The sequence below is a fragment of the Argentina silus genome, assembly GCF_951799395.1.
Source record: "Argentina silus genome assembly, chromosome: 1".
Lineage (NCBI taxonomy): Eukaryota > Metazoa > Chordata > Actinopteri > Argentiniformes > Argentinidae > Argentina > Argentina silus.
Window position 1 is genome coordinate 24745839 of NC_139655.1, and position 12500 is coordinate 24758338.

Sequence of the window (12500 nt, forward strand, 5' to 3'; positions counted from 1 at the left end):
CATAGTAACATTCTTATCATATTCATTCTGTTTATTGTACCTTAGAAAGCAAGATGATAAAATCATATGGATATATATGACATAAGCTGTCAGTGCTGTTCGGTGAGTAAGAGAGAGTGACAGGGAGAGAGTAGGAGAGACAGACAGATAGGGGGAGGGAGAGAGAGGGAGAGAGAGAGAGAGAATTCCGTAGGGGTGATAATGATTGTGACACCACAGCTCCCTAAGATACGTGGTCACCCTCCTGCTGTGGTCAGGAGCTTTTTCTGCACACGCTCATTAGGATTTGGCTGGCGGCCACGACTTCCTTATATAGACACTACTTCCTGTGGAGCTAACAACACGACGCTGCTATTGTTCAAAATACACACATATCACACATATACACACATATACACACATATACACACCTACACAACAACAACTCATCTCTGTCATTTAGAACTCCACACAGTGGCTATGTCCCAATAGTATCATGTGGTTTAGTTCCTAGTTTCCTTTCCTTTGTGATCACTTATGTAAAGCAGTGAACAGATACAGCAGGTCATGCAGTTGAACACTATCACTCACATAACCCATCTCTCACAGAAGACCAGGCCTGGCCGGAGTTTCTCTCCTCTCTCTGTCTCCTCTCCTCGTGTGTTTATAGAAACCTCTTCCCAGCCTGTCATTACTACGAGATAAGCACAGCAGCACAAACACACACACACACGATAATGTCATCCTGCACACACACACTATCTCCCACATACATTCTTTAGACATACCATGCATCCCGCCAACACACACATATACACAACATCCCCCTACTCATACACATACACACACGCACACGCACACACTTGCATATATGCATACATACACTCATTGAACACTTTATTAGGAACACCTGTACACCTGCTCATGGTGGTGGTGTCATGGTGTGGGGAATGTTTTCTTGGCACACTTTGGGCCTGTTAATACCAATCAGTCATTGCTTGAATGCCACAGCCTATTTGAGTATTGTTGCTGACCATGTGCTTCATGGCCACAATTTACCTATCTTCTAATGGCTACTTTCAGCATGATAATGCACCATGTCACAAAGCAAACTGGTTTCATGAACATGACAATGAGTTCAGTGTTCTTCAGTGGCCTTCCCAGTCACCGGATCTGAATCCAATAGAACACCTTTGGGATGTGGTAGAACAGGAGATTCACAGCTTGAAAGTGCACCTGAAAAATGTGAAGGAATTGCGTGATGCATTCATGTCATCATGGACCAGAATCTCAAAGGAATGATTCCATGAACCAATGGAATCAATGCCATGAAGAATTTAGGCTGTTTTGAGAGCAAAGGGAGGCTCTACCCAGTATTAGTATAGTGTTCCTAATAAAGTGATCAGTGAGTGTATATGCATATTCTATACCATGCCTAGTCTCTGACAAACACATAACACCACACAAATATACCTCTCTCTCTCTCTCTCTCTCACACACACACACACACACAAGCTGCTGACGTGGGTGTCTGTGCTCATCTGGTAATGACACACACACCTCTGCGGTCAGACTGAAGTAGATTCAGCATGTGTGTGTCTGTGGGAGACACCCTACTAAATTATAGTCTATAATCTTGTACATTGTGTGTGTGGGGGGGGGGCAGTAATGTGACAGCAATAGCAACATTGTAGTGAATAACTAGTCTACTCAGCCTGCCCTGACGGAGACGGAAGGGGGAGAGACATCTTGGAGGCTAATTTTAATGTAAACATTGTGTGTTTTATTGGATAAACATTGTGGATTATTTCAGATACACAACAGGACTCACTATGGTCTCAACAGTCTTTATTACACATGATGGACAGACTGTTACAGTGACACAGGATATGAAAGAGGGAAAGAGATGGGGAGGGAGAGAAAGAGAGGGTTTGGGGGAGGGGGAGAGAGAGAGGGCTTGAAGAAAGAAATATAAGAAAATCTTTCACAACAAATGTAATAGACAATTTACAGGAAATCTATGAAGAAGAACAAAATACACAGACACACACATACACACTTTCGTTCACATACACACACACAAACACAAATACACATACACTGAAGATATCACATCTTCAACAGATTGTGCAGTTCCTAATAGATGTAGTGTGTTCTATGTGAGTGTCCAGTCTTGGCCCGGTTGCTTGTTTCAGTTCCCACAGGCTTTGTGTTCAAGTGAGCGAGAAGCGCAGCCACAGACTCCACCCACGTCAGCACACACATCCACAGACTCCACCCACGTCAGCACACACATCCACAGACTCCACCCACATCAGCACACACATCCAGGCAGAGCTGGATATGACAGTCTTTCCCTCATAAGGGAGCAGCTATGTTCATAGTTCAGTGATCCAAACAAGAAAAAAACACAACGCCGCTAGATTGGGAGCAAGGCATCCTGGGAAATTGAGTTTCTTCCAGTGAGAGGATCTCCAGGAATTGCCGTGACGTTTGTTGCTGTGGTGTTTGTTGCTATGGCGTTTGATACTGTGGTTACCGGGCGGTGACCATCCACAGCCCCAATGCCACGTTGGCAGCCAGCAGGGCACTGCCGCCCAGCAGCAGGAAGAAGCCAATCAGCTCACGGCGCTGCCGGTCCGTTACTACGGTAACCAGGGTGGCCTCCAGGAGCGCAGAGAGCATCCACTGGCCATCCAGAGCGAAGCACGGGACTGAGTTCACTACGGCTAGTGCACCTGACAGGGAGATGATATATCTGAAACACAGTGGGTTAAGGAATATACATGGTACACACACACACACACACACACACACACACACACACACACACACACACACACACACACACACACACACACACACACACTGTATGCATTGGTATTCACACATATTATGGTAGGCATTTTCTAGGGTTGGTAAGGATACTTGCAGAAGGTCTCCAGGACCACAGGGAGATCCAGGTGCAGGAAGGCGAACCGAGGGACAAAGTTGGTCAGACTCACTGAGGAGAGGAAAGATGGTTCAACACAGATGGACGAAATGGACAAAAACACTTACCACCATCACTTGAACCCCCTAACCCATTTACCTCCATAACAATAAATGCAGAGATAAATTGAATCGGGCAATGTTCAACTTTTTGGAAAACAACTGTATTGACAACCTTCAGCATGAGCAAATAATAAAGAATGCAAACATCTTGATGTTCTTTGTCAGTTGGTTTAACTAAAGTGAGTCCTAACAGCGGACTGATTTTGTAGATTTTGTGAAAATGTCGGCAGGCTACCATTATGCCTATTTGCTTTCAATCCTGTCTCACAATACAATTTTTTTTTATTTTTTTAATAGCTCCTTACCCGAATTGCTTTTCAAAGTGAGCAAGAAGCATTTTCAAATCGCATACCCTCCAAAAATCTGTCACTGTATCACTGTATACTCTTCTTAAAAGGAGCGTCACACACTGGATTTTGGGTGTTGGAACATAATATTTCTAAAACACTGAGATCATCCTCTCTTCAAGAGTGGCCTTTGTCAAATTAATTTGGAGACACCAATCAGAGGGAAGGGTCAGCCTCAGACAGGCAGATAGAGAGAGCGTGGTTTGGAGGTTTCGGATAATTGCAGCAAGTCTAATCACAGAAATTACTGTGATAAGACAAATTACATTGGTATGAGGCCTGAAATGTCAGTGTCTATAAATGTAGTTTATCGCCCAGCTCTGACACTAACACACACACACACACTCACAAACCTTTATTATATTACAGACACTACACACACACACACATTATACACACAAATTCTCACATTAGCACAAGCACACACACGCGCACACACACACACACACACGCTCACCAGAGTATTGGAGGTGTGGGGGGAACCCCACAAACAGCAACTGTGTGTTGGGAGGATGTGTGACACGGATCAGCCGTGTCTGATTCTCCAAAGAGGGGGTGACACACACACCGCCCGCTTGAGTGTGTGGGAGACAGTCTGCATTGCTGCGACACACTCGACTGCCCGACACCATCTTACGCACTGGCAGACAGGCAAACTGAGGAGGGAAGCATAGAAATACAATTCCATTTGAACAGGAAAAAAAAAAAAAAAGCTAGTATAGCAGAAATATAACAAGAAGAACAGACATGTAGAAAAACAGCAAGGAGAATAGAAAGATCGACACACAACTAGTAAAAGTGTGCGTGTTTAGTGTGTGTGTGTGTGTGTGTGTGTGTGTGTGTGTGTGTGTGTGTGTGTCTCACCTCCTTGGTGTCCTGCTGATAGGAGAAGCAGAGGTCTGTCAAACTGTTGTTACTGCAGCACTCCATAGAACCATCCAACCGCTTATAGGCTAGAGAGAGCAAGACAGAGAGAGCGAGAGAGAGAGAGAGAAAGAGGGAAAGAGCGAGAGAATGGAATGAGACAACAAAGAAACAAAGTAAACTTGAATGCTATTTGGCCCAAAATAGACAGTTCACAGTGGCAAATTATCCAACCACCATGACTGACCAGAAACTGAGGAAGACATTGATTCTGTACAGACTCAGTGAGGAGAGCACAGCCTGGCATTAGAAACAGGCCTCCACAGGCAAACCTGGCTGCCCAGGGAAGACAGGCTGTGTACGCTCTGCCCCCAGAAAGAGGTAGACACAGAAGGACACTTCTTCTTACACTGAAACACATATGCAGAAATAAGAGCAGCATTCTTTCCCAAAATTACACGGCACTACAATAGTTTTTACATATAAACAAACAAAAAATGCAATTCCGATTGGGTGTAAAAGCAGACTGCTCCAAATTGGCAGCCAAATACATGGCTTGCTGCCACAACCTTAATGTGTGTTTGTGTGCCTGCATGTAGGGCCCTATAAAATCGGTTGAATTTTTCCCCTTATTACGTTTTATTATTTCGTGCTTTTTGTAGTTTTTTTAACTCAAAATTACAGTTAGATTCATTAAAAGATGTATATTATTTCAATTCAAGTGCTTATAAAAGAATAGCTATAAATAGATAAACAGCTGCTAGAAATGAGTCATATACACATTCACTGCAAATAAGAAAATACTGCTGAACAAAACGTGCAACATAGGCCCATGCTGGGACGCTGAAGTCATTCTCCTCATTTTTTTCTACCAAGTGTAATCTTTGTGCCACGCGGCACCGCCAAGCGTGTGAACCAACAGCGTACCAAGTGACAGCAGTTACATTTCCTCTTCCTTTTCTTACTGCAGGTGCACAAGCTGAATCGAGTGGCCTTTTCAATCAGCAAAAGACATCAAGGTGGTATTCTGTCACGTTCTTTGCAGTTCAAGTTGAAGTAAGTTTTGGAAAGCTGTTTTTACCTCCAGACGAGCCTCTGCATTGCTAACATTGGCTAACTGGCTAATACGCAACTGCTCTGCAGTTGGTACTCAATGCACACACGTACACACGCACACTGGGGACATTTCTGCCAAATTATTGGGGTAGAATAGCATCACAAATATATACTCTTCATAAAATATAATTGCCATAGAGCAAATTAAGTTGTTTTCTTATCATTTCAATGCAATTTTCAATATTGCCTAATTCCGTTTTTATGTCTGAATTCTGTCATTCCGTCCCTGTTTTCCACCCTGTGTGTGCAATCATTAAGTGTTTCTACCTCGTCCGTGGGCCCAGCTAGGTTGCAGGCTGGCCATAGGAACACAGTAGCCAGTCTGGGGCGTGTGTGTGAGATGAGAGAGACAGGAGGTCCAGTCGTCCACTTCTCTGACGGTGCAGTCCTCTAACCCAGTCACGATATCACCTATTGACAAACCTCTGGGACCATCAGCTGGGGAGCCCTGAGACAGGGAGAGAAAAAGGGTAAACACACAGACACACAGACACAGACACACACACACACACACACACACACACACACACACACAGACACACAGACACACAGACACAGACACAGACAGGCAGACACACAGACACACACACAGACAGACACACAGACAGACAGACACACACAGACAGATACACACAGACAGATACACACACATAGACAGGCAGACACACAACCACTGACCGGCACCACCTCGGTGATGACAGCTCCGGCACCAGTGGTGTAGGCAGGGAACAGGAGGAGAGGCAACAGGAAGAGGAAGCCCAACGCTGCCAAACATAGCATAAAGTTGTGCCACACCCCTAGAGAGAGGCAAATAGGGAGAGAGAGATACATTAACACAATATGAAGTCATGTCACACCTCTACATAGTCTAAAGTGGCCTCCTCTCCTCTGCACTGATCTGAAAACGATAAGGATAGGTGAATGTAAATGGAAAGTAGGTATCTATTACATTGCTTTCACCTATCAGTGCATTTCCCTAAAGAATATAAGATTCGGCTGCGCCACAATGTAAACATTTTAGAGCAAATTAAACTGATATTTAGTACCCACAGTAGCGTTTTAAAATCATTCCAACTTTGTAACGACAGTCAAACAAAAGTGATTATACAGATAGCAGCTCACAAATTAGGAGATGAAGAGTGGAAATTGTTTAAATATCAAGGTATCTTAACAGGGACAAACTCTGCTTTTAAAAATAATTTTGGGTTTCAGTGGTATTGAGACTGGATAAGAAACTAGCCTGGGACAAGAGAAGATAGAATTTTCCCTCCCATGCCTCTACTTCATGGCTGTGACATAGATGCCCATGTAGTGCATTGTGCATAAACCTATACAAATTGGGAGTGTCTGAAGATTCAGTGACAGCTCAAAGAGGCACAAGTTATTGTAAATAGGCCTTCTGTAGGAGTTTCCCTGTATCTTTGGTGGTAATGTGGCTGCTGTATATGATTCAAGCTCTAGATTGCAGGAAATGGCTATTACAGGCACTTCAGCACCACCTTGTTAAAAAATCCAGGGAAGAAACCTGCTTAGGCCCTCTACTGCCCTCTGGTGGATAGGACTCTAAACAGCACTTAGGGAGCAGACTGCATTATTATACTGCATTATTATACCTGCAGACAGCATCTTACCTGCACAGAAGATACGTAGTTGCTGAATAGGTGATATGAGGTTGAGGTGCGTGGTAAAGAGATCCACAAACGCTCCGGGATACACCACAAACACAAACATCCCAAACCCGTTGACTCGCACCTGCTCCCTACAAATAAGCATACACACACATACAAACAACAATAAATCAATAAAAATATATCACATTTTGAGTTGTATTGTGTGTGTGTGTGTGTGTGTGTCTCACCTCAGTGCTGCCACTGCGTGGCCAAGCTCATGGATGAGTCCACTGACCAGCAGAGCAGAGAAGAAATATGCCAGCTGACTGACAGGTAGGTTCACACCCGGGACCTAGAGCCACCACAAAGAGGAGAAAAGGGACAGCTAACAGTTAGTTAGTTAGTTAGTTAGTACACACACACACACACACACACACACACACGTTTCGCTCATGCACACACAGACACACACATGCACTCAAACACAAACACTCCCCACTCTGATAGTGTATTGACCAATCCTACTATACATACCACCACCTGTAGTGTCTGCTGATTGGGTCCTTGAGGGTTGTCTGATGTCATCTGAGCGAGTGACTGCTGCAGCGTTCTGACCAGCAGAACCACCGAGCCTACCATGGCCACCACACCAAACACCAGACCACTGCTGAACCTATAAACAACATTCACACAACATTATACCAACACTGAACCTATAAACAACATTCACACAACATTATACCAACACTGAACCTATAAACAACATTCACACAACATTATACCAACACTGAACCTATATACAACATTCACACAACATTATACCAACACTGAACCTATATACAACATTCACACAACATTATACCAACACTGAACCTATAAACAACATTCACACAACATTATACCAACACTGAACCTATAAACAACATTCACACAACATTATACCAACACTGAACCTATATACAACATTCACACAACATTATACCAACACTGAACCTATAAACAACATTCACACAACATTATACCAACACTGAACCTATATACAACATTCACACAACATTATACCAACACTGAACCTATAAACAACATTCACACAACATTATACCAACACTGAACCTATATACAACATTCACACAACATTATACCAACACTGAACCTATAAACAACATTCACACAACATTATACCAACACTGAACCTATAAACAACATTCACACAACATGACACCAACAGTAGAACACAGTTGAACCTAGAAACAATATTAATATAACATTACTAGGCCTAGACCAATCCTGAACCACCTTCATATAACATTACACTGACAACATGTTACTGTTGAACCTATAAATAACATCCATATAACATTCACTAGACCACTTCTGAACCTATAGTATAAACCACATTCACATAACATTACACTAATGCATGCATGAGTCTTGGGTTAGGGTAAGTAATGTTTTCACCAAAATGTCCCTATAATTAACTACAATACAAAATGCCCATAGCCTTGGTGTAATAGCACAAATGATGTCTATATGAGATGAATGGCTATAGGAGTTTCCCAGTTTTCTCTCTGTCCCCTCTGTGTTTATAAATGTCACGATACACTGGCTGTAATTGTGTTGGAATTATAGCTTTATAATAATAATTTTGAAGCTGAACTGTAAATGTAGGCCTATATTTCATGTAATTTCAAACACTGAGACAGGTTGTCTGTGTTGCGGGATTGTGTGGCTCTTTAGGTCAATGATCATCTGCAATGAGGCTCCCTGGGTACCAAGGTCTGAGTACCACTGCTCTGACATATTACACTAACACAGAAAGAGGTAGAGAGGTTAAGAGTTAGAGATGAGATATAAGCCTTTTCTCAAATGTTAGGAACATGACTCCTCAAGTCCTCTCCTCCGCCCTCCACTCGTGTCCCACTGAAAAAGCATTGGAGGAGAAGTTCTAGGTTCTTCCCCTTACTTATTCTCCTCTAATGCTTTTTGAGGACAAAGTGAGAGGAGGGCAGAGGAGAGGACGTGAGGAGTCGTGTTCCTAACAATTGAGAAAAGGCTACAGAAGAGGGGAGAGAGAGAAAGCAGAAGAGGGGATTGGGAACAGGCCTTACCACAGGTAGAGAGCATGAGGGTTGATACGAGCACAGCGTGCAAACAGTGGGTTGAAGAGGGACGTCTGCCATCGCAGGTGGAACGGAGACAACATCAGCCCTCGGCTCCCCAACCATGTCTCGTAACTATGACGATGCAACATTGAAGACTGTGTGGGATACAGGAGTAATGAGGGGCAACACTAGGTGAAGATATGCACCCCCACCCCCCTACTCACCCAACAACCTATCTCTACCCCAATTCTTATATTGCCTTCCCCAAATATTTACCTAGTGCAAGCCTAGCCCACTTCCTCCCTACAGTACTCCAATTCTAGCCCCTACCTGTCACTCTCCCATATATTAGCTCCAATTCTAAATATGACCTCTGACCCTAACCGGATAGCATCCTCCTGTGCAATTGCAATGCATAGAGGAGGATGCTATCCGGCTACCCTGCCCCTAGTACTAGTATGCCCATCCCCCTTCTATGCATAGAAGAGAACATACCTATAGCCCTATGCCTCACACTAGTACCTATACTCAGTACTTACTACTCTTATATTCTAGCCAATTCCCTTTCCCGTTTCCTTACACACAGACCACTAATAGCTAGATAGCTTAGCTAGCTCCCCGGCGTACCTTCAGCAGTGTGTCGGTGAGATAGACGGCGCACCAGCCGCCCACCACACACACCACGAGCGGGACGGGGATCATTGTTCTCGAGGATAAAACTCAAAGGAAAGAGACAAGCTCTATATCCCCCATCACTGCGTTAACAGCACGTTCACACTGTATGGTTATATTTACAATTGTGGCTGTGCTGTGGCGGTGGAGGAGGGATGTTTACCAAAACAACAGCGTCAGCACTGTGCTACAGTGAGTTCCGGGTTGATGACGTCAGGCCAGAGCAGTCGAGCAGGTCGCACAGTCGAGCCGAATCATTTACTAGGGCTGTGCTGCGCCTGTCCATCCACATGATAAATGTTGGGAGTAAGGCAGTAAACAGTGTTAGCGTACTCAGATTACTTTTGTGTGGTAACAAGTGACAAGTGATGGAACGCAACGCGTTCATTTTCAATTTAAGTAATAAGTTACTTCAATTTTCAAATAATCAAGTTGTTACTTTTACGATATTATTTCCCTTTTTTCTTTGTCACATCATGTTTATTCGCGACGATTATGTCAGCCCAGACGACTGCAGGGAAATTAATGACAGACACAGACTATAAGGAAAAGTACTGCCATACTGCCATAAACTCATAATGTGCATAAAGACCAATATGTGATCTGATCTGGCTTTTACTGTTTCCTTGTGGTGGCAGTCCTGCATTCTGAACAAACTGGACACAAAGTACAGTATTTATACTTTGAATGGTCTCTCATTATCTTTATTGTCAAAGCCCTGGAGCCCAGCTCCTTGTGTGTGTGTGTGTGTGTGTGTGTGTGTGTGTGTGTGTGTGTGTGTGTGTGTGTGTGTTTTTCCCCTTTCAAATAGCTTTGTATTGTTTTCGCATGAATAACAAAAGAAAACATATTTGAACTATGGGGGTATCTGTGTTTTAATGATAAAGGAGATTTCTGACAACTGAACTATAGCCAGAAGAACCCCTGGCTCCAACCCCCATCATTCCTTGTACTTATAGTTTGATAGATATCAGAGGCTAAGAGGATGTTTCTCAATGTTGCCCATCCAATCCACTCAGATCTACAAAAGTGCCATCTGAGGGGTAGAGGCTAGGCCACGGGGTGTCTCAGGATAGGGCCTCTTCATTGAGCTGTCATTCCCCTCCTGTTTCTTATCGGAGCAGCCAGGTGAAGCAGTGCACAGAGGAAACATGGGTTGCCGCAGGCGACAGACTCCCAGCCAGTGACAGAGCTGCTATCTGATGGCTGATAAACAGTAATTACTGATCAGAGGGAGACACACACACACACACACACACACACACACACACACATACACACACTCACACACACACACACACACACACACACACACACACACACACACACACACACACACAGAGGAGGGACTGTCGACTGATTTATTGAGACATCCTACAGAGATATTGTATTGTATTGAGATATACTCTCACGCATACTGAAGACTAGACTACTGGTATAATATTAGTTCAACAGTTTGGATTTGAAATCAAACAATTTCTATGAGATTAAAGTAGAGATGCTCAGCTTTAATTCAATGTTTTATTTTTTCAGATTGGTTTCACCATTTTAAAATTACAACCCTTTTTATACAAAGTCCCCCTATTTCAGAGAACCAAAAGTATTGGAAAATTGGCTTGAATGGTGTTTCTGGTTAGTCAGGAAAACGGTCTGGAAAACGGTCTTATGGACATATAAGACACATATGATCATGTACAGTACCAGAGTGACTGCAAGAGGAAAGTTTGGAGAAAAAAGGATCTTCCCAAGATGTACAGCATACCACCTCATTTGTGAAACATGGTGGAGGGGGTGCTATGGTTTGGACATGTATAGCTGCCACAAGAACTGGCTAACTTGTCTTAATTGATGATGTTACTACTGACAGCAGCAGCAGAAGGTATTCTTAAGTGTACAGAAACATCTTGTCTGCTCGAGTACAAGCAAATGCCTCCAAATTCATTGAATGGCAGTTCATAATACAGTAACACCATGACCCCAAACATTGCACTACTATAGCAACTAGGGGGGTTTTCAGGGCCAAAAAGCAGAAAGTTCTTGACTGGCCAAGTCAATCTTCAGATTAAAATCCAGTTGAACATGCATTTCATTTCCTGATGATAAGAGGTAAAAAAGATGCAGTATCTGGTATACCTGGTGGGGTCAATTGGTCACATACTTCAGGCAGTCATTGCATGCAAAGGATTGTCGACCTAATACTAAGAACTTTATTTGGACATTATATGATTTTTTTCAATATTTTTGGAGCCCTGAAATAGGGGGAGTATATAAAAAATAAAAAATAAAAGACTTTCTAAATGGTGAACCCAATCTGAAAAAAACAAACATTGAATTTAACTTGAGAATCTCTACTTTGACCTCATAGTAATTGTTTGATTTCAAATCCAAACTGTTGGAGTATCAAAGAAAGCTAAAAGAAGACAAAATGTTTCCTCTTTCCAATACTTATGGAGGGCACTGTAGATAGATGTTTGGGACTCAATGGGAAGGTAATTGTGTACCTGGCCCAGGTGTAGATGTGGGAAGGTGTTGTGGTGTATGTGGGGGTTGTATTTGCATACCCTGCTGTATGTAGCAGAGAGTTGACGCATTTCATTGTTGGAGAGAGAGAAAGAGAGAGAGATAGGTGAACCGTTTGTTACATGTGGTCTTCTGGACCTAATATTTTCCTGTTTGTTGAAAGAGGTGAGGTGACAGGAAGATAGAGAGAGCGGGGAGGGAGAGGTGAGACTACTAGAGGGCGAGTTGTGTACCAC

The 12500-nt window shown here is 43.2% G+C and overlaps 2 protein-coding genes across 3 annotated transcripts in view; one reads left to right on the top strand and one right to left on the bottom strand.

Moving 5' to 3' along the window:
• Positions 1-1847: 1847 nt before the first annotated feature.
• On the bottom strand, positions 1848-9911 carry mbtps2 (membrane-bound transcription factor peptidase, site 2). Its single transcript, XM_083681649.1, has 11 exons — positions 9700-9911; positions 9079-9227; positions 7505-7643; positions 7219-7322; positions 6992-7119; positions 6039-6157; positions 5628-5808; positions 4245-4333; positions 3838-4036; positions 2908-2983; positions 1848-2737 (listed from the first exon to the last, which is right to left on the bottom strand). The coding sequence occupies exons 1-11, from the start codon at positions 9772-9774 to the stop codon at positions 2515-2517; spliced, it is 1482 nt and encodes a 493-aa protein (XP_083537775.1). The 5' UTR covers positions 9775-9911; the 3' UTR covers positions 1848-2514.
• A 2511-nt stretch (positions 9912-12422) lies between these two features.
• The window catches only part of smpx (small muscle protein X-linked), a 9146-nt gene continuing 9068 nt past the window's right edge, over positions 12423-12500 (top strand). The window contains exon 1 of one of the 2 annotated variants that reach the window (XM_083670651.1): positions 12423-12500. This exon is cut by the window's right edge and continues 33 nt beyond it. The gene's annotated coding sequence lies outside the window, so the exon portion shown is untranslated. The other variant, XM_083670650.1, reaches the window with a different exon arrangement.

What these genes read in the sequence shown, in the direction of transcription:
- mbtps2 (XM_083681649.1), bottom strand. Translation starts at nt 9,774, where the DNA reads ATGATCCCCGTCCCGCTCGTGGTGTGTGTGGTGGGCGGCTGGTGCGCC. An exon ending in CCTCATGCTCTCTACCTGTG is followed by an intron (nt 7,644 to 9,078) that starts GTAAGGCCTGTT and finishes TGTTGTTTATAG; the next exon opens with GTTCAGCAGTGGTCTGGTGT. An exon ending in TCATCACCGAGGTGGTGCCG is followed by an intron (nt 5,809 to 6,038) that starts GTCAGTGGTTGT and finishes TCCCTGTCTCAG; the next exon opens with GGCTCCCCAGCTGATGGTCC.